This window comes from Ailuropoda melanoleuca, chromosome 5 (assembly GCF_002007445.2).
Source record: "Ailuropoda melanoleuca isolate Jingjing chromosome 5, ASM200744v2, whole genome shotgun sequence".
NCBI classification, from domain to species: Eukaryota; Metazoa; Chordata; class Mammalia; order Carnivora; family Ursidae; genus Ailuropoda; species Ailuropoda melanoleuca.
Genome location: NC_048222.1, coordinates 83,554,946 through 83,573,947, shown reverse-complemented (window position 1 = coordinate 83,573,947; position 19,002 = coordinate 83,554,946). Strand labels below are relative to the sequence as shown.

The 19,002-nt window shown below is 39.2% G+C and overlaps 1 protein-coding gene across 3 annotated transcripts in view; it reads right to left on the bottom strand.

Moving 5' to 3' along the window:
* GLRA3 (glycine receptor alpha 3) overlaps positions 1 to 19,002 on the bottom strand; it is a 190,922-nt gene that overhangs the window by 5,709 nt on the left and 166,211 nt on the right. For 2 of the 3 annotated variants that reach the window (XM_002922632.3, XM_019803155.2), the window contains exons 8-9: positions 15,491 to 15,634; positions 13,190 to 13,234 (exon numbers count right to left, since the gene is read on the bottom strand). In XM_002922632.3, the coding sequence (XP_002922678.2) occupies positions 13,190 to 13,234; positions 15,491 to 15,634 (189 nt within the window). The remainder of the gene's footprint in view (positions 1 to 13,189; positions 13,235 to 15,490; positions 15,635 to 19,002) is intronic. The other variant, XM_002922633.3, reaches the window with a different exon arrangement.

Here is a 19,002-nt window from a genome sequence, read left to right as displayed (position 1 = left end):
TCTGGTAAAAATTGGAAATGGATTTTCCAGTACTCTTTAATAAGGATGTTAATTTATACTGGCAATTTTTTAGCTTCCATGGAAATTTTAAAACTAAATTATTGTTTGCCTTGAATTTTCGATGTTTTGGGAAAGAAATGAATATACCAGAAATAAAACTGTTTGTAAGTAAGTGCTAAACAAACATCTTTAATGGCTTAGGAAATCATGCTGGTGTTTACATTCCAGAAAAAAGGTATAGTTTGGATAATTTATATAATTTTGCATGCAAATCAGCTGAATGCTGAAGTATAAAACAACCTTTTAACCTATATCAACCCATGTGTTGAAAAAAATCCATCTCAAAATAGGACAAAAAGTAATTTCTCAATGAACATTTCCAATGAGGTGTTGACATATTAGTTGAACCAATTAAGAGATAAATTACAAAAATACTAGAATTTTATGATTCTAGCTGCTGTGTTTTGTAAAGTAGGATTCATTTAGTCCGCCCCCACCCCGTTTTTACTAAGAAATAACTGACATATATCACTGTGGAAGTTTAAGGTGTACAGCATGATGGTTTGATTTATGTGTATGGTGAAATGATGATCTCAGTAGGTTTAGTTAAAACCCATCATCTCCTATAGAAACAATAGAAGGAAAAGGAAAACATCTCTTGTGATGAGAAATCTTAGGACCTACTCCCTTAACAACTTTTGTATAGATCATACAGCCGCATTCGCTCTGGTGGTCATGTTGTAAGTATGTTACAGTCCTAGTACTTATTTATCTTATAACAGGAAGTTTGTGTCTCTAAGCTTCTACCCCCACTGACTACCTTTCTAACCATTTACTCTGAAGACCTTTTTATTTTCACATCTTAGAGACCCCCAGTTGCTCATCTCACAAAATCACTGGTAAGATTTAAAATACTCAGTGATCAGCTCCGTTATTTTCAACTGTACCTTTCCACAGAAGTGCGAGTAGAGGGTTAACATCAGGCCTGGGCTGATGAATGACTGCTGATTCTTTCCACAGCATTTCCTTGAAAACAATAGAGTGAAGCTAAATGGAGAATGTGGAGTTTGCTACATTTACTTCACGGGGGTTGCTGTGCAGGGCCTGAGGGCCTTTGGCCTACGTGACCAGAATGTATACAAGCTTGGTAGGAAATCAAGCCTGTGGCTTCTCTGTGTCAACGTGATAATACAGGCCTTGACGTTTGTCCGTGGCAGTGCACCTCCGTGCGGCAGTGCACCTCCGTGCGCCCGTGGAAGAGGGCGAAAGCAGCTGTGGCCCCGCTCAAGCCCCCTGCCTCCCGAGGACAGGAAGATGCTGTGTTGGCTGCCTCACATGCTCCTGTAGGACTGAGGAAACTTTGTAATAGGCTATAAAGCCTGTGGTGTCTGGAGGTTTGATTGGCAGTTTTTACCTCCAATTTCAGTGGTGGTGACAGAAGTTGACTGGGCTTTCAGATCGTTTCAGACTCTATATGGCCCAAAGTTCTGGGCGGGGGTTTGATGAGAGTGTGATCCTGATCCAGCCTGGGTCTGAGGTTGCCCCAGCTCTGCAGAAAATAACCAGGGTAACTCTTACTATTGGACTGGGGCTGACAACAGAAGTCTCCCTTGTTGAATTGGCAGATGGGTGATTAATGAAATAAAACTGAAGGGGACCAGGGTTTGGGAACTGAGGGGTAAGTGGCTCAAAATACAAGGAATTTCTTCTCTCCAACCACCTGACAGAAAGAGAAATTAGAGCAGGTAAGGGAAGCAGCTTCATGGCCTGTGCTCAAGATGAACACGAAAGTCCACTTGGGACTTGGAAGGACGTTGCATGTAATCCTGATGGTACTTCTTGGTAACCCCAGGCAAGCAACACTGCAAACTTGTGAGTATCCTGTACCCTGTCCGATCGAAATCGACTGTGAGACACAGATGAAAACCACGTGTATAATTTTCAATTTAAATTTTACATCAGCTACATGTTAACAAGTTATACACAAGAGGTGAAATTAATTTTAGTATTATGTTTTCTTTAACTTACTATGTCCTAAATGTGATTTAAACCTTTCCTCAGAGTAAAAATTGAGGAGACAGTTTATATCCTTTGTTTCATACTAAGTCCTTGAAATCAGTACATATTTTTGATACACCTCAGATCAGACTCTACATTTCCAGGGCTCCATAGCCACATGGGGCTTAAATCTACCATTTTGGATAAAGCAATTCTAACATAAGGAAGCTGGGTGTCTTTACTGTGAAGGAGCAGCCAATATCCGGGGAATCAGTCTGTGCTTTCTGGGATCTTGGGGTTAATTGCCACAGGAATGAAAAAACCATGAAAAGCAATGTTGGCTGTGAATGCTCGCTTCCAACTTGCTGCAGTTACTGGCAGGCATGGAGTCAGTGACCCTTTGGGGTAAAGCCTGCGGTGGTATGAGGCCATGTGGAGAACCAGCTGCCTGGTTCTCTCACTGCTGTGAAATTGAACAGCGCTTGGAAGAAGTAGCGAACCTGGGCTGGCCACACGATAAACAAAAATAAGCCTACCCAAACTACATTCTCTGATCTCAACTCTGACAGACACTATGATTAGGGGAGTCCCCCAGGCATGGGTTTCCCATGTGGTTCTCCTTTTGGAAAGGCAGGAGGGTATGTACGATCCACGGGGACACTTGTTTTTCTAGCTGCCATGCTGGGTTTCACTGATGGGAAAACTATCTGGGTTATTCAGAAGAAAGATCATGGCCAGAGGTAAATCTATTAGCTCTCTTTAGGTGACTTTTTTAAAGACACAGAATGAAAATTGACAGGAGTCCTATGAAAGATTTCCTCGCACATTATTGCCAGCTGGGAGGAAGGAAATCTGTTGTAGTTCCGGCAGCTGCTTCCCTTAAGGAACCCTGTTAAATCTGAGGCTTTCATCTCAGAAGTTAAATCAATGATGCTGATGGGGAATGGAAACAAAAGGCACTGCTGTGGGCTGCGGAGGTTACTCCATCCATTAAGACAGTTGAAACGAAGAAGACTGGCTTTGAAGGCCAGGCTCTCCTTGCCCAGTCCCGAGTGGCATATCCAGTGGACACTATCACCTTTGGCTAAATGCGTAATTGGAAAGGACATGACACGTGAATGAAGGATCTTGCCATTCCTGGCTTGAACTTAATCTTGGGCCGTTGTTTCTCAGCCCAGTTGTAATTGGATGGATGTCCTAAGATGTGAAGCCCTAAGAACTGCCTCAACCTTTCCCTGTGAGACCTATTAAACAGCACAGGATTTCAGGAAGGTAAATGAAACTCTTAGTTCTTATTAAGGAAATAGTGGAAGCAGCGGTGCTAGTCCTTCATTAATTTTGTCTAGAATAGCTCTATCTGGCTTATGATAAAGCGAAATGGGGCCTGCAGTTTGACTGCTGACCACTTGGGGTCAGTAAAGAAGTCACCCAGCAGCCTCTACGACGATAAATGGTAAAAACCGATGAGTTTCAGGACAAAGGAGGCTGGTATGCTATCTTTCTTTCTTTTTAATTTTTTTTAAATTCTTTTTTTATTTTTAGGTAATCTCTACACCCAACATGTGGCTCAAACTTACAACCCCAAGACGAAGAGTTGCGTGCTTCCCCGACTGAGCCAGCCAGGTGCCCCAAGGCTGGTATGCTTTGACACACTTGACCAGGGCTTTCCTTTTAAGGTCAATATAAAGGAAAAAGTCTGACACTGTGTGTCTTCATGTGGGGTAGACCCAATTCAGGAAACCGGAATTCTCCAGCATATTATCACAAACTGGTTGGAAACAGTTTGGTCCAGGTCACTGTCAACAGGAAGTGAGTTAATGATCAATCACAGTTTCCCTCTCTGAGGAGAAAGTCAAGGCATGGTTTGGAAACTAGTAACTAGGGAAAGGAGGCTAACTAATCCAGCCGAAATTCAGGGCCCAGCGCCATTATTCCAGTTTCTGGAAATAATCTGGGTAAACCACTAGACACAATTTACAACGATAAAGGATAAACTGTTATCTCTTCTGCCTCCCACCATGAGAATATCAGCTGTAGCAATTTGGCAGGTATATTTTGATTTCTGTGGTCCTCTTGTATAAAGTGACTAGAAGACAGACTGAATTGGAAAGGGGAACAGGGACGATTGGGGTGAGAGGTCTGGGGCAGGCAATAGCCCAAGTAACCTGAGGCCTTCACATTCATCCACGCTATGGGTATCCGCTACTAACACACATGTAGACTGGCATTTCTGGGAGAGGCTCAATGGTGGTGCGGTAAGATGGCTGCCAGAATTCGAGACTAGAAAACTCTCCATGCTGTGAGTAGGTTTAATCTATTTGAATGACAACTACTGACATTCTCCTGTGCTCTGCTAGAAACGGTCCCAACCTGAAGGAAGCCAAAAGGCATCAGACTATATTTGGGCTTAAAATACCTATCATGTTATGATAGATAATGTCAGCAAGGTATTTCAGTCTAAGTGACCTAATATAATGAAAATGATATTATTTAGGAACAAGCTAAGGGGAATTGCTTAGGCAAAGTAAATCATATGCATGAAAAGGTGGCCTATTTGACAATAGATTAGAGATGGGATCTCCAGGTGAGCTACCTGGAGCGAGTGGTTCCCCAATGGCAACTTTTTTATAGAAGGTCAGGACTCAAACCATACCTGCAGTCAAATAAAAAAGTGTAGTTGTAGAGGGGCGCCTGGGTGGCTCAGTCGTTAAGCGTCTGCCTTCGGCTCAGGGCGTGATCCCAGAGTCCTGGGACCTAGCCCCACATCAGGCTTCTCCACTGGGAGCCTGCTTCTTCTTCTCCCATTCCCCCTGCTTGTGTTCCCTCTCTCACTAGCTCTCTCTCTCTCTCTGTCAAATAAATAAATAAAATCTTAAAAAAAAGAAAGCGTAGTTGAAGAAAGCAAGGTAAGTCTACAAAATGGGTTGACTTGAGAACCGGTATGTGTGGCAGGATCAGAAGAATTGGTTCTTGCTCTCAGAGCCATGTCGGATATTCAAAGACTCCTGGCCCCAGCCAGTGGCATTGCCTTATGGTCAGGCAAATAGGCCAGGTTAAGTAGGCAATTAAGAACATACAGGGTGGCTGATGAAATTCCTTATAACAATTCCAGGGTAGAATTAAATTAGGTCAAGTAATCCCTGCCTAGTTGCTGGCTCAGAAGAGGACTAGAATGCCAAGGCAGATGTCTTGGGTTGGCCATGGATGTGGACATGGTGGTGTGCAGGCCATGTAGCAATGGACAAAACCCCAACACATTCCTCTGTTGTGCAACAGAACCACTGATGTAGTGAGAGCTTGACCTGAATATTAATGAAAGAAAATATTGCTTGAAAATCACCTTTGAGCGAAATCTCCTGAGGATAAGTGCTAACACATAGCTGGCCGTTGGAATACTAAGGTCTTTGATTAAGGCTCCTGGAGGATTCAGTAGATTTTGGCAGAATTAAACAGTGAGTCCATCTTGGGCTTTGTTTATACTGTTAACAAGCCACAGCTGAAAATACTATTGACGGCTTAGAACACAGTGTTTTTGTATCAGTTTGGGCTCCTGGAACAGATCTCATCGGACAAAGGAATACATTTAAACATGACCAGTGTATAAAATGGCCCAAGAAAACAAGATAGCAAAGGCATTTAAATGGAATTTAGAATGAGCAATTAAAATACTAAATACTGAAGAGGGTGACAAGGATGAAAAGAGCTGGCTAGTTCACTGGACGAGTGTGTAGATCATGTGGGTATGAGTGATAGTAAAGAGGAATGTCTTTAATGAGTTTCTTGTGTCTGGTGGTTGAAGTGTGAGGGGTCGGGAGCAAAGCTGGGACACAGTTCTGCCCTTCCCACCTCACAGGTACTTCTTTTGTGTTATAATGATTCTGATGTAATGTGCCAGGTCTATTACATACGTGATACAATTGTTCTGGGCCCATGATTGCATTTTCTAGCTAAAGGATCATTGCTGCTTATGCTACTTTATCTATTTCTTTGAACTAGGAAGACATCCATGCTCTCTGTGGGTGAGGGGACAAAACTTGTGCGTTTGAGTCCCGTGGAGCCTCCCAGTTAAAGGAAGGTATTTTCTTTGCTTTTCTTCTGCCTTTTGTCCCTCTGTAGAGTTAAGTCAATGACATAGGAGATTAAAGCTTATTTCTGCCTTGCAAGCATGATTGCTTCCTCAAACCTGTAATCAGGGCTATGGTACTGTAATGAACAAAGCTGCTTGACATTTGGATGTTGGTTTTAATAGAAAAATGACACACTGGAACAATTTAAACTTAATCATCTTTATGTAGTGTTGGTGCTTCATAAAATTTGGCAACAATTTATAAGATTACCATCATTCTATGTGCATGCAATAATGACAGTGTAGGGGAAGGCAGAGTTTCTCATACAAGTCTAACACCTGCTTGGAATCACTAGGGGTTGCTGAGATCCAGTTTTCTGGATGGGCAATTGTGGGGGCTCCAACTCATTAGCCTTTCGGTTGTCCCAGTAATCTGCATTTCCACCAATCTTTCTAGGTGATCAGAATGCACAGTCAAGTTGTGGAAACAAGCTTTTCCAAGAGGCACAGTTTATCTATCCTAGCAGGCTTAAATTTTTAGTGAGGCAACATTCTTCCCATTCTTCTAATACTCTAATTTACATTTTAAGTAGCAGTTTATGAAAACATACTCTGGGATGACTTTTGTGTTAGTATTTAGCTATTATTTTATTATTCAATAATTTCTGTTTTTAAGTAAGGCTGTTTCTAGGTAGGACTGTACATAAGACTATCTGTATGATCTGTATCTTTATCCATTTTTAAATCTACGGGGCCTACGGGTATCCTGGGCAATAGATTTCAGATAATTATGTGTTACAGTGTGATTTAGTGCCTTATTATTTTCAAAAGCATCTGGAAGATGATTTCACGAACATATCATATTTCCGATTAATTGTGAAGTTGGAAAAATAGAAACTTTTAACTTCAGTAAAAACATTTCCCTCTTGAAAATGTCATGCTCAAATACTCATTCCCTGGTAACGGCAATAGCACCAAGATGTTGAGGAGAGCTTTGGTTCTAAAAACATGAAAATAGCTTGGGTATTTGCAATTATAAAACATATGTGCTAGGGGAAGTAATTTTCAATTATTTCCTATGTCTCAAAAACATTAGATTGTCCAAATTTAAAATCTGACTCAAGATTGACATTCAAAATGCAAATGTAGAATTAAGCATTCATCATCTATTGCCAGGAGTCTGGATCATCTTCAGTATCTAACTCTCAGATTCTTGGTTTCTTATCCCAGGGAAAGATTATAGCACTAGCTAGCAGGTTTTTTTAGGGTGAAGGAAAGAATATAAAACACTTGATAAAGTACTCAAATTATTGCTACTGTATTTTTAATACTTTGTTTGTCCTAATTGTGTTATTATGGAAATTGCATACACACAACCTGAAAGGAAAATCCTAATAACAACTTGAATCATTGTCCTCTTAGGTATTTTAAATACCAAACTAGCAACAAAGTACTATGTAAAATAGGCCAGCCCAGTTGCTTACTCTGCGGATGGCCTTGCACTTGTGTACTGTTGCACTAAAAAAATTTAACCAAGGGCATAAAATTGAAAAGATCACGTTGCTGCTGTAGCCTTCACTGTTGTATTGTTGTAATAGATGGGTTTTGCTATCTGGCTGCTAGGATTCTTTGGAAATCTAGTTTCTGCAATCAAGGAGTCGTTAGTGTTTTGAACATGTTCTATGAAACAGCACAAGTATTTTGGGTGTGCCCATGAGATAAGGCACGTGGAGACCTCTGCCTTCTTCAGAAACAGGATCTCAGCTCTGTTGGGCCAGATTCCAGTCTGACCCAACAGTCCAGGCAGCCAGAGAATGAGGGAGAGAGCAAGGACCCTTGGACCACAAAAAAGTCATGTGATTTTGTTGTTGTTGTTGTGTTGTTAAATGACTGGCCTATAGCAGTTTTTTTCCTCCCAAAGGCTGCACTCAAAATAAGAATTTTAAGCATGGATGAAGCATTTCTTTTTTTTTTTTTTAAAGATTTTTTATTTATTTATTTAACAGAGATAGAGACAGCCAGCGAGAGAGGGAACACAAGCAGGGGGAGTGGGAGAGGAAGAAGCAGGCTCCCGGCGGAGGAGCCCGATGTGGGACTCGATCCCGGAACGCCGGGATCACGCCCTGAGCCGAAGGCAGACGCTTAACGACTGCACTACCCAGGCGCCCCTGGATGAAGCATTTCTAATAGTTCACTATGAGTATTAGATTATTATTTTAGAAGGTGCATTGAACTGTTTTATGACTACACTAATTTCTTTGTCTTGTAAAACTCAGTCATAAAATTACCCTGTGTTTATGTATGTTTAGATGTGCAGTGATAGTCTTTATTCCAATTAGTACTCAAATATTTCTTGGGGATAATTCAGTTTTCTGCAGTCCTCTTCAGCTTGAGTTTCTAATAGACTGAAGGCCAAACAAGCAAACGGATTAGACAGACATCTAAAACTTTTGATTCCAATGCTATGTGTTAGCCAATATTTAATATTCATAAAATTAAGTACTTTCAAACTCAAAGTATAGGCAATAATAAAGATTAAATAGAAGGAACTAAGAATGAGCAAAAAAAAATGACTGATTAAAAAGGCAAAATGGAAGAAACAGCTTAATTTATTCATGAGTAAAAACTCCTAACATGCTTTAAGCAATTTAGAAGTGTAGGCAATGAAAAATGTAAAAACCCATTTAGTTAGTATATAATTCTTTCTATAGGAGCACCTGTTTTCATTAAGTTTGAAAGTGAGAAAAATGTTTCAGTACTTAAGCATCAAAACCACCTTGTGAAACATTCTATATGCTTTTTCATTTTATTAGAGAATTAGACCAAAGACTGACTCACACTAACATGCATATTATAACTAGAAATATTAAAAATAGAAAATCCAAGGGTAGACTTAGTCATTCAATTGAATTGCTTCATCTCCATCACAAAAAGATATATATTAACATTCATGTGAGATAAGAATTAATTTCCTATCCTCTTCTTAGTCCTCAAAAAGGACCAAAAAAAAAAAATCTTATTTTTGAGTGTGGAAATGGTGAAGACATGAAGCTTACCAGTGAGTGGTAATAAAACGTGGAGCCTCTAAGGCAGCATGAGTGATGATTTCTTGTGTGAACTGCTGTGAGATACAACAGCCTTAAATACATTATTTTCATCCTAATGTTTCTCCCCTGGTAGATTCCTTCTGGTATTCTATGTACAATCAAGATGTTCAGTAATTATGCCAGAGGTCTTTCTGTTAAAATAATTTTCTGTAACTTCTAGTTGCTAAATAGGAAAGTGACAAAGGAAGGAAAAGTGAATTGCTATTGATTTCCACTTACATGATTTCAAAGTGTGTGGATTTTGAAAAAAGAAATTACTAATAAACATAACAGTGGGTTATTTTTGGTCGGGAAAAATCGGCATCACTTAGAAAATTCTGAGGTAAGATGAAATATGTGAATAAATTAAAAATTCTTTTTCCAAAATAAATATCAACTTAAAATAAAATATTCAGTTTAATACATCTACATACATTTCTATATTAGAAATTTGGAAAGCTTGAAAGAATACAATTATAGATGAGGTTAAAGATACTTTATAGTGGCAGGTCAATTGTCGATATAAAATTCTTTGAAATCTATTCCCAGGAAAATTTTGCATTTATTCTTTCTTTCTTTCTCTCTCTTTCTTTCTTTCTTTCTTTCTTTCTTTCTTTCTTTCTTTCTTTCTTTCTTCTTTTTCTTTCTTTCGATTTTATTTATTTATTTGGCAGAGAGAGAGAGTGAGTACAGGTAGGGGGAGTAGCAGGCAGATGGAGAAGGAGAGGCAGACTCCCCACTGAGCAGGAAGCCCGATGTGGGACTCATATCAGGACCCTGGGATCATGACCTGAGCCAAAGGCAGACACTTAACCAACTGAGCCCCCCAGGCGCCCTTGCATTTACTCTTGATGACATGTGAATTAGTTCTGAGTTAGCCGAGTTTATGTTTGGCGTATTGAATTTAGATTCTGAAATGGTTTGAAAATTGTTAAATGGTAAAATGTAAGCTTAAAAAGATGAATGATTAACATAAAATAATATAAAAATGGAATACATACATTTGAGGAGATTGATGAGAAATCAATAAAATAATTTTTAAAAAATACCTGTATATCTATTCCTAGCACCATATGTTAGATTCGTTCAGTGCCAACTCAGAATTATGGAGTGACATAAAATAATACATTATAAATAGACAACATGTGTAAAAGGCACTATATGTATTTTACTTAACTTTGAGATGTGATACACTGTAATGCATGTGAAATTAGATTAAGTAGAGATTGCATTAATTTGTTGAATGTTATTTTACTAAACAGATATTTCAGAGGGAATATAGCTCTAAGAATTAACTGTGTCTAACACAAATTCTAAATATTTGTTTGCAGGAAATCATTAAATTTTTACAATTTTTGTTTTACCTGAGAGGATGAAATTTTGAACCCCTGTATATCAGAGTCACTCAAATATACTTTAGTGTGAAATTATTGAAACTACTTTTCCTCAGGCATGCAGGAAATTTGTAGGAAATGTTTTCCTACTGAAAGAATATCTTGTACTCCAGAATATAGAATAAACTGACCTAGAAAGGCAACTTTTAAAAATAATTTAGAATATATGGGTGCCACATTGCCTTCACCTATCTGGAACCTCCTCCCTTCAAAATAGGATACATATATGTTTGTGTTTGTCCTAAGACTATAGAGCTAAAAAACTGTAGAGGGCAGAAGAAAACAATCATTTGTTATTCTTAGAAGTTACCCTGAGTTATTTTTGAAGTAAGACAGCATGTAAACACGTAAGTCAATAAAATAAAATGCAAGTTTTGTATAGTCAAAATGCAGTCAATGATATCTGAACCTTAAAAAGATATCCATCACGCCTCGCAGAATCTAAACTTGGTCATTGTTTCTCAGATCTAGAACTAATGGTCCATCTTTATTTCATCTGAGTACATAAATAATAATGACTATACAATAAGGAGCAGGAAGATAGAGGCGCTAGAATACCGTGTGAATGTTTTCTCTCTGCAAACCGTGGCGTCATTATGCCGCGATGTGGAAGAAGCTGCGTGAAATGCAACCCCCGAATCAGCCATTTCTCTCAACAAATAACATATATTCAGAAACATTCTGGCCCGTCTTTATAACCCTGCAGGACTCAAGTAACGATATCACACGGGGGAAGAGCAACTTCTGACGGAAATACTTTCATATCATGCATACACCCACACAGACACAGCACTGGGGATAAGCGTCTATGACATGGTGTGGTGGGTAATCAGCACACAGCAGGCTATGACAGTGTGGGGTGGGGAAATTTGGGTACAAGAGCAAACTTGTATTCTTTCACAATAGACGGAAGATTCACCCACTTGTACCTTAATAGAGAAAATGTCAGATATAAGAGATCCCGTACAACGCTAAGTCAATGCTGAACCAAGTTAAAACTTTCCTAGGAATCATGTTTACATCAATGTAAGGTCCCCTGTTGTGCCAAACTTTTTATACTGAGGCTGTTTTATTGACTTTGCCTATTCTGCCAACTTCGAGTGCTTGGAAAAACTAGGTAAACCCCTACTCATGAAGATAAAGGGCTTCGGGTCAACATTTAGACTCATTTAGATTATGTCGATTTAAAGATTTCTAGGCAAAATACATAATTTTAAAAAAAATAATTAATTCAGTCAGCCCAGAGGGTTGTTAGGTTGAGAAAAATGGTTTCAAAAAGTCAAAATGATCAACCCCAAATTTGCATAATGATTGGAATATTACAAGTTAAACGGAATGCAGAAACTTCTAATGAATGTATTTGCATTACCATATTGTTTCTTTTTTAAAATAAGTATTTATTGACTGTTGCTGAGATAAACCTAAGTTTTCATCAGACTTCTTTGTGCATTGTTTTATAAAGAAATACTTGATTAAATACATACTTTTTATAGTAAAGCTCCTGAAGGCATTAACTGCTTAGTTACTAGAAATTTAAATACATTCTCTCTCAAAGAAGCTATTTGTGTTATGCAAATACAAAGCAATTAAATTTTTTTAAAAATTTAAAGTTAAGATAATTAGGTAAAAGTAATTGGATCAAGTGAATTTTTAGCCCCAGGGATGAAAAAATAAGGAAACGTGGCTAGCTATGTTGGGAAAAAATATGCAATTTTAGTAGAAAAATTAGTTGAATGATTACATATTTTAATATAAGAAAACTTAGTAAGAGCTTTAAAATAATATTTTCTCTAGATACCTGCTAGGAAATTGAGAATCCTTCAATTAGATGAATGTAACGTGTTTCTGGTCTGTTCATCTAACATTACATCTATTCTTAACCAAGATGTGCAGCAGAATCATCTGGGAAGGTATTTTTAAATTCATTTCATTCCAGAAATAAGTTTAATGGACTGGACAGTATGAAATTTTTGGTGTGGGTATGTTTAAATGCAATCATTGAATGCTGTGTTATGGTGGCCAAGTCCAATGCTCTACCTTTCTCACTATTTAGCTATTATACTTGGACATGTGACCTTGTGATCTCTTTTTAATCAAACATTTCAAAGGATGCTGCTATCAGGAACCAGAATTGTTCATTTATTATAAAGAATCTCGACTTCACTTAACATTAAGAAAAGATTGTAAAGATACATAGGTTGGACAAAGTATTTTATTTTTGTCTTATTTTCAGGTTTCTGTTTTCTGACAAGAAAGGCTGCATTTAGAACTTCTTGGTACAAATAAATTTTCTATTAATTTTTGGAACTAATTGTTTCAAAACAAATAACTATGTCTTTCATGGAGACTGTTACAAGATTATATGTATTATTTTTGTTTAATATATATTTAAAGATCATTTTGACCAAAAACCTCAGTTGATTAGATGAAGGATAATATTTAAATATCTTTTTACTGAGTGAGGGAAGACAAATGGAGTTTGAAAAAGAGAATATCCTTAGCTGAAGGGGGATGGTGGTTATTTGGCTTTAAATATGCAAGGGGCTGTGTTTCCCCACCAAACACTGCCTGGGTGCAGAATATGCTGTCTGCTTTTTTCACTGATAACCACATTCCTCTACTTAGAGTTAAGAAAGTGAATTTACCGTGTCTGAGAAACGGTAAAACTTCTCCAGTGCAAAAGCTTCTGTCTGTGGGAAGGTAAAGTGGACCAAGAGGGATTGAGAAACCAGAGAATCAAGTCATATATGAGTAAATATAATTGCACAATTTGTTTTAATTGCATATATCATTTTCACATACATACGTATCAATTAATCGATTTTCACATATGCAAGGTATCCAACCCCCAAAGTATGAAATGAACTAAAAACAAAACAAAACAAAAATCCGATTTTTTTTCCCTGCACTAAATCTCAATTACGATATTTGCTCTCTGAATATTTCAATTGCTCGTTAGACAATAATAAGATATTACTCTTTTTGCATTTCTATATTTTCCTAGAGAGCCACTCACTATAAAAAATAATCTTGTCATCTTTCTGTGAGCTAACGAATAACAGGCTTCACTATATATCCTGATATTCTTACCGGTAGTGAAACTCAAGAGCTGCGTTGGTAGGATAATATTTTTTTTTTAAAGGAGAACCAAAATTGATCATCTACACTTACAGTCTATTATGTTGCCCATTGGACACTGTGGCTGTTGGATGTGTGGTGCATGTGGAAAGCATCTGAGCTCTCAGCCCCCATTTGGACATCCCGTACCTAATACTTCCCAGCACCTGGTTGACATATTCCAAATTGTATAGGAAGGAGGAGGAAGGTAGAGAAATGGAAAATAAAAGTGAAAAAGCAAACCAAAATGAGAAGGGCAAATAAGTATTACTTTACTTCAGATTAGTGACATTAGAAGGAAAAATTGTCTTTATCAGTCATTTAAAGGGAAAGGAAAGCTGGAGCTTTATTTACCCTTATGATACAGAATTTTTTGTCCTGTGGTAGTGTTTCAGGCAGTGCCAAGTGTCATGAGAGAAAGGGGAGCAAGTAGGCAGTAGGGAGGGAGAAAGAAGGGGAGGAAAGAGTGAGAAAAAGGAGAACAGTATAAGGAAACCAGTAGATGGTATGGTGGGGAGAAAAAGAGCGAGAAAAGTTACTCTCCCTATTAAAATATGTTTCAGTATACAAATTATGTGCTTTTGTTTTCAAAACAACTTGATCAAATAAGAGCTCAGGCTGTTTTTGTCCCATGTGTTACTCAGAGTATCACAGTCCTAGATGTTCCTTCCATGCTACTGTGAATTGGGTATTTATTATGATTTGGGGGAGTCAATTAGAAATAACTGAATTCGTTATTACTTTAGAATATGTTTAATGCTCAGTACTGAGAGATCATGGCCTTAGGGCTTTAAAAAATTTTATGATTATGTAAATTGTAGCGAATAATTCAAAAACCACAAGGAAACCTCAAAAAAAACATAAATTCTTTCAAAATCCTTAAAAATGCATCCTAAATGAACCAGACTATTATTTCTAAGATTCGAGTATGTTTTGACTTAAATATTCCAATACATTGGATTCTGACCACAATTTCTCCTGTTGCATAAACTTTGACATTTCTCTATTGCGTATGAATCTATTTGCTTTTAAATATCAGTTGGCACATTCACATTAAAAGAAGTAAACTCATAGATATGCTGGTCAATAGAAACTCTCCTTTCCAGAAGAGGAAAGGGGGTTGATCAAGCTTATGTGCACATAAAGAAAGACGACATTACAAGTCTTAATAGAGGGGAACAACTCCATTCTGTACATCCAAATTCAATTACAAGATTATTTCTGCAACTTCCTGTGGTCTCCTAATGATGTTCTCAATACAATTTCTTCTGGGTTTCATTTAACAGGTATAGCAAGGCAATAATAGCACCTTCTTATGTTTCCCATAGGGATTCAGAATAGGTATCTTAAAAACACGAAAGTATGTCTGAATAAGAGACCACATAGTTCTACACAAACATCATGGCATTAACAAATAGGTAATATTTTATGGAAACAATGAAAGGAATTAGTTTGATAAAAGCAACAACTTGAATAGCTGTATCTGATGACATAAGACCATCAGGAACACTCTCAACGTTGCAAGTAAGAAATGATATATTTTGTTAATTCAAGCAAAAAATGGTGTTGTTCCAGAAAGTACATTAGAAAGAAGTTGATAAAACTTTCATGTCAATACATATGCTGTGTAAAGTAGAACTGGACGTCACCATTTTATCCCTGAAGCTATTTTTGACAGTTTCAGTTTTGATTGGACAAAACCAAAGGATTATTCATATCCTTTAGTTCCCAGACTCCACCTCCTCTCTGCACCACTGTATTACATATAACAAATTTACTTTCCAGTAAAAATTGGTATCCCGCTGAACCCAATGCATTTAATCACCTACCTTATTCTTTCTCTTTCGTCGAAATCTCAGAAGTTCTTTGTGTTGTCTTGATACAAAATTTACAGCTGCATATTCCAGAAGTGCTGAAAACACAAAAAGGAGGCATACTGCCATCCAAATGTCAATAGCTTTGACATAAGAAACCTAGCAAAGAGAGAAAGAGTGAGCAAATTGAGTTGTATTGTTTCCATCGAGAACAAAACTGAATGATTCTAAAGTGTACCATTTATATCAGGTAGAAAAAGAAAGCAATAAGACCAAGACTTTTTTAATTTAATAAGCATTTTTTTAGAAATTAATTTTTCAAGTTTGTACATTAGTCCTATGTTATAACCTGTGTATGTTTTGTTAAAAATTGTTGTCCAATGAGGCACAAGACCAACCATATGATGAAGAAAATAAAAGTTGAAGTGTAATTTTACCGTCAGTGTAGTATAGGGTAATGCTTGAAAAAGTATGAAGTAACATTGAAATATAGATAATGCCACTTACCTTTCAGTTCCATATTTGCTTCTCTAAATTTTCTTATTTTGAAATAATTTTAACATTAACATTAGCAAACAGTAAAAAAAAATAAAAATAAAATAAAAAACAAACCAAAAAAACCCTCGCAAGTTCCTAGTTGTTAACATTTGACCAAATATTATATTTGTCTCTATCTCTACCATTTATGTTTCCCCCCTTGGAACTACTTGAGTATAATTTGCAGACATGATGGCCTGTTACCCCAAAATACTTATGTGTATTTTCTAAAAGAAAAGGACAATCCCCTCCTACATAGCTCTAGTACGTCCAACAAAATCAGATTGACGTTAATAAAATATTACCATCTAATCCTAAAAGCCCATTCTCATTTCAGTAATTGTCTCAACAAAGGCCCTTTTAGCAGAAAACATTTTTTTCCATCCATTCCAGGATTTAATCCAGAATTGTGTGTTGCATTTGGCATCATATCTCTTTAGTCTTCAGTGTGGAATATTTTCTCACCTTCTGTGACCTTGATATCTTGGATGAGTGTAGACCAGATATTTTCTGAGTGTCTCCCACTTTTGGTTTATCTGATGTTTCCTCATTTGAGACTCAGGTTATGGGATTTTAATAGGAACAGTGATGCCCCATTCTTCACGGAGTACCATACCAGAAGGCACTCAACATTGATCAGTTGGTTAAGGTGCTGTCTACCAGGTTTCTCTGCTATAAAGTTACAAATTTCCCTTGTGTGGGGAGATACTTGAAACTACATGATAACTTCTTAGTCTTTAAATTTTCATCCTTTAGACACTGATGACTTTTGTCTGAATCAATGACTACAATGATGATTTCCAAATGCGGGTTTTCTAATTCCATCCACATGCATTAGTTAGCATTCTACAGTAAGGAAAGTTTCTGTCTCCCACATTCATTTATTTATATCAGTAGAGATTAATAAATAGTGATTTTGCTCAATGGGTTATAATGCATTCACATCACTATTTTGATGCTCACACTATACAGATTGGGTCAGGAGGAGCCCATAGAGGTTAGGCCATGCATCCTTTTGGCAAGTCTCCATCATGATTTCGGTACTTTCTTAGTTTCTGGAATGAGGCATTCCCAACTCATCTGTAATTTCATATTCCAGTCCTTGATGAAGGACCGACTTCCTTCCTTCCTTCCTTCCTTCCTTCCTTCCTTCCTTCCTTCCTTCCTTCCTTCCTTCCTTCCTCCCCCCTTCCCCAAATATGAAGCACAGGAATCATTGAACCAAAGTTAAGCATTTTAAGCGTTAGGTAGAATTTTCTGATCTGACTGACACCAGAGGCTTTAAACTGGACAACAATAAGGCTGAGATGAGAAATGCTTTGGAATCAACCTATCAGACAACCCCTGAGACAGACAGACAGGGCAGGAGAGAAGCATCATCCTGACGCCTGGAGAACTTGGTGTGGAGAAGATGCTTCAGATGCGGGATGAGATCAGGTTTCTGGTTTGGGGTGTATGTGTGCACACAGCTGGGGAGGGGATTTTCACCCTTTCCCCTCTGTACCAGCAGGCAGCCTTCAAGGGGAGGCTGGATTAGAGGGCAGTGGGTTTGGCGGGGGGAATCAGCTGTGAGAGACACACCTTTATTTCTGGGAGTGGCCAACTGCTCCATTTAGATTGGTTTCCTCCACCCCAACCCTCTTAGCCTTGCCTTCTGGAACAAACTCTCATAAACCCTTGGGGACCAGCCCTTGAGAAGGTTTATGTGTTTGTAGGGGAGGAAAGCAGAGAGTGATCCCTGTCCTCACAGCCTGACAGTCCCAGTGATGCCATCCCAATGCGGAAGCTGAGAGCTGTGTTCATCACCCCCAGCCTTAATCGCCTCATGATGAGCCTTGAGGGGGAGACAAGAGCTTTGGAATTCTTGAAATAAGTACGAGGACTCAGTTGATTGAGTTTTCTATGGATTGTAGACTTGGTGAGATTAAAAATTCCCAGGGCTGACACTGGGGCGTTCCCCCTGCCTGGCCCCCTTGTTAAAGGACCATACATGTTGTATGCAGAACTGGGGGAATCTCAAATCCCAGTTTAAGGTCATTGCTTTTGGAGTCAGAGTGTGGCGACAGTCACATTTTTTTCATATCATACCTTTCCCCAACTGTCTGGGACTGATTCCCCTAGCCCCAGCCCAAGGAAGTGCCCTGGCCCTGAGAATGGGGGAGCCCCTTCTCTCCCCCCAGGCTCTGGTCTTGGGGAGGTGGATGCTGCTTAGTTCACTATTCACTCTCCAGGGGGCTGTTACACCCTGCCCACTGCCCACTGCCCAGGTTGGAGACAGAGAACAGGCTGAGTTGAGCTGGCAGGGGTGGCCCCCCAAACAGAGCTGAAGGCTTGGATCTGCCTGGTGCCCGAGTGCCCCCCTGCAGGGGAGGGGAGGGGAGCTGCCCAGTTAACCCCCAGACCCACAGCCCCGAGTACCATTATCTGCATTTGCTAATGGGTCTCTGCTGCTTTGATTCAGAGGAGGCCCTGGTCTGGGTAATGGAACTGCAGGGGCAGGAGGCAGAGAGAGCGAGCACTGAACAGAGAAGGGGCCAAGCAGGTGGGCAGTGGTGGGGAGAGAGGGGTGGGCAAGGCGCAGGACCACTGCCTGGGGTCCTCCTTGGCTGGGGGCTGAGCCACCCTCTCTAGAAGCCTCTGCCTCTGCCTGCCTGACCTATGCGATGGGAGACAGGCAGAGCCTGGGGTGATGGGAATGGTGAGCCCCTGAGGCCCAGGGCATCACAGTGCCCCCCCCCCCGCCACTCTCTGGCCATGGGCAGAGGCCTCCGGGGAGCAGAGCAAAGGAGGGGAAGGCAGGCCTGAGTGTCGGGTCATAGTTCAGACCTAGAGGCCTGGAGGAAGTGTGGAGATAGGTTGCTGGGGAGGGCACCCCCAAAGTCCCTGCACCCCATTGTGACTCTCTTCTGGTAGGGCTGGGGCAAAGCCCCAGAGGGCTCAGGGGTCAAACAGCTAGGGCTAGAGGAGGGGGTCGGGAGGGCCTGCGGGGG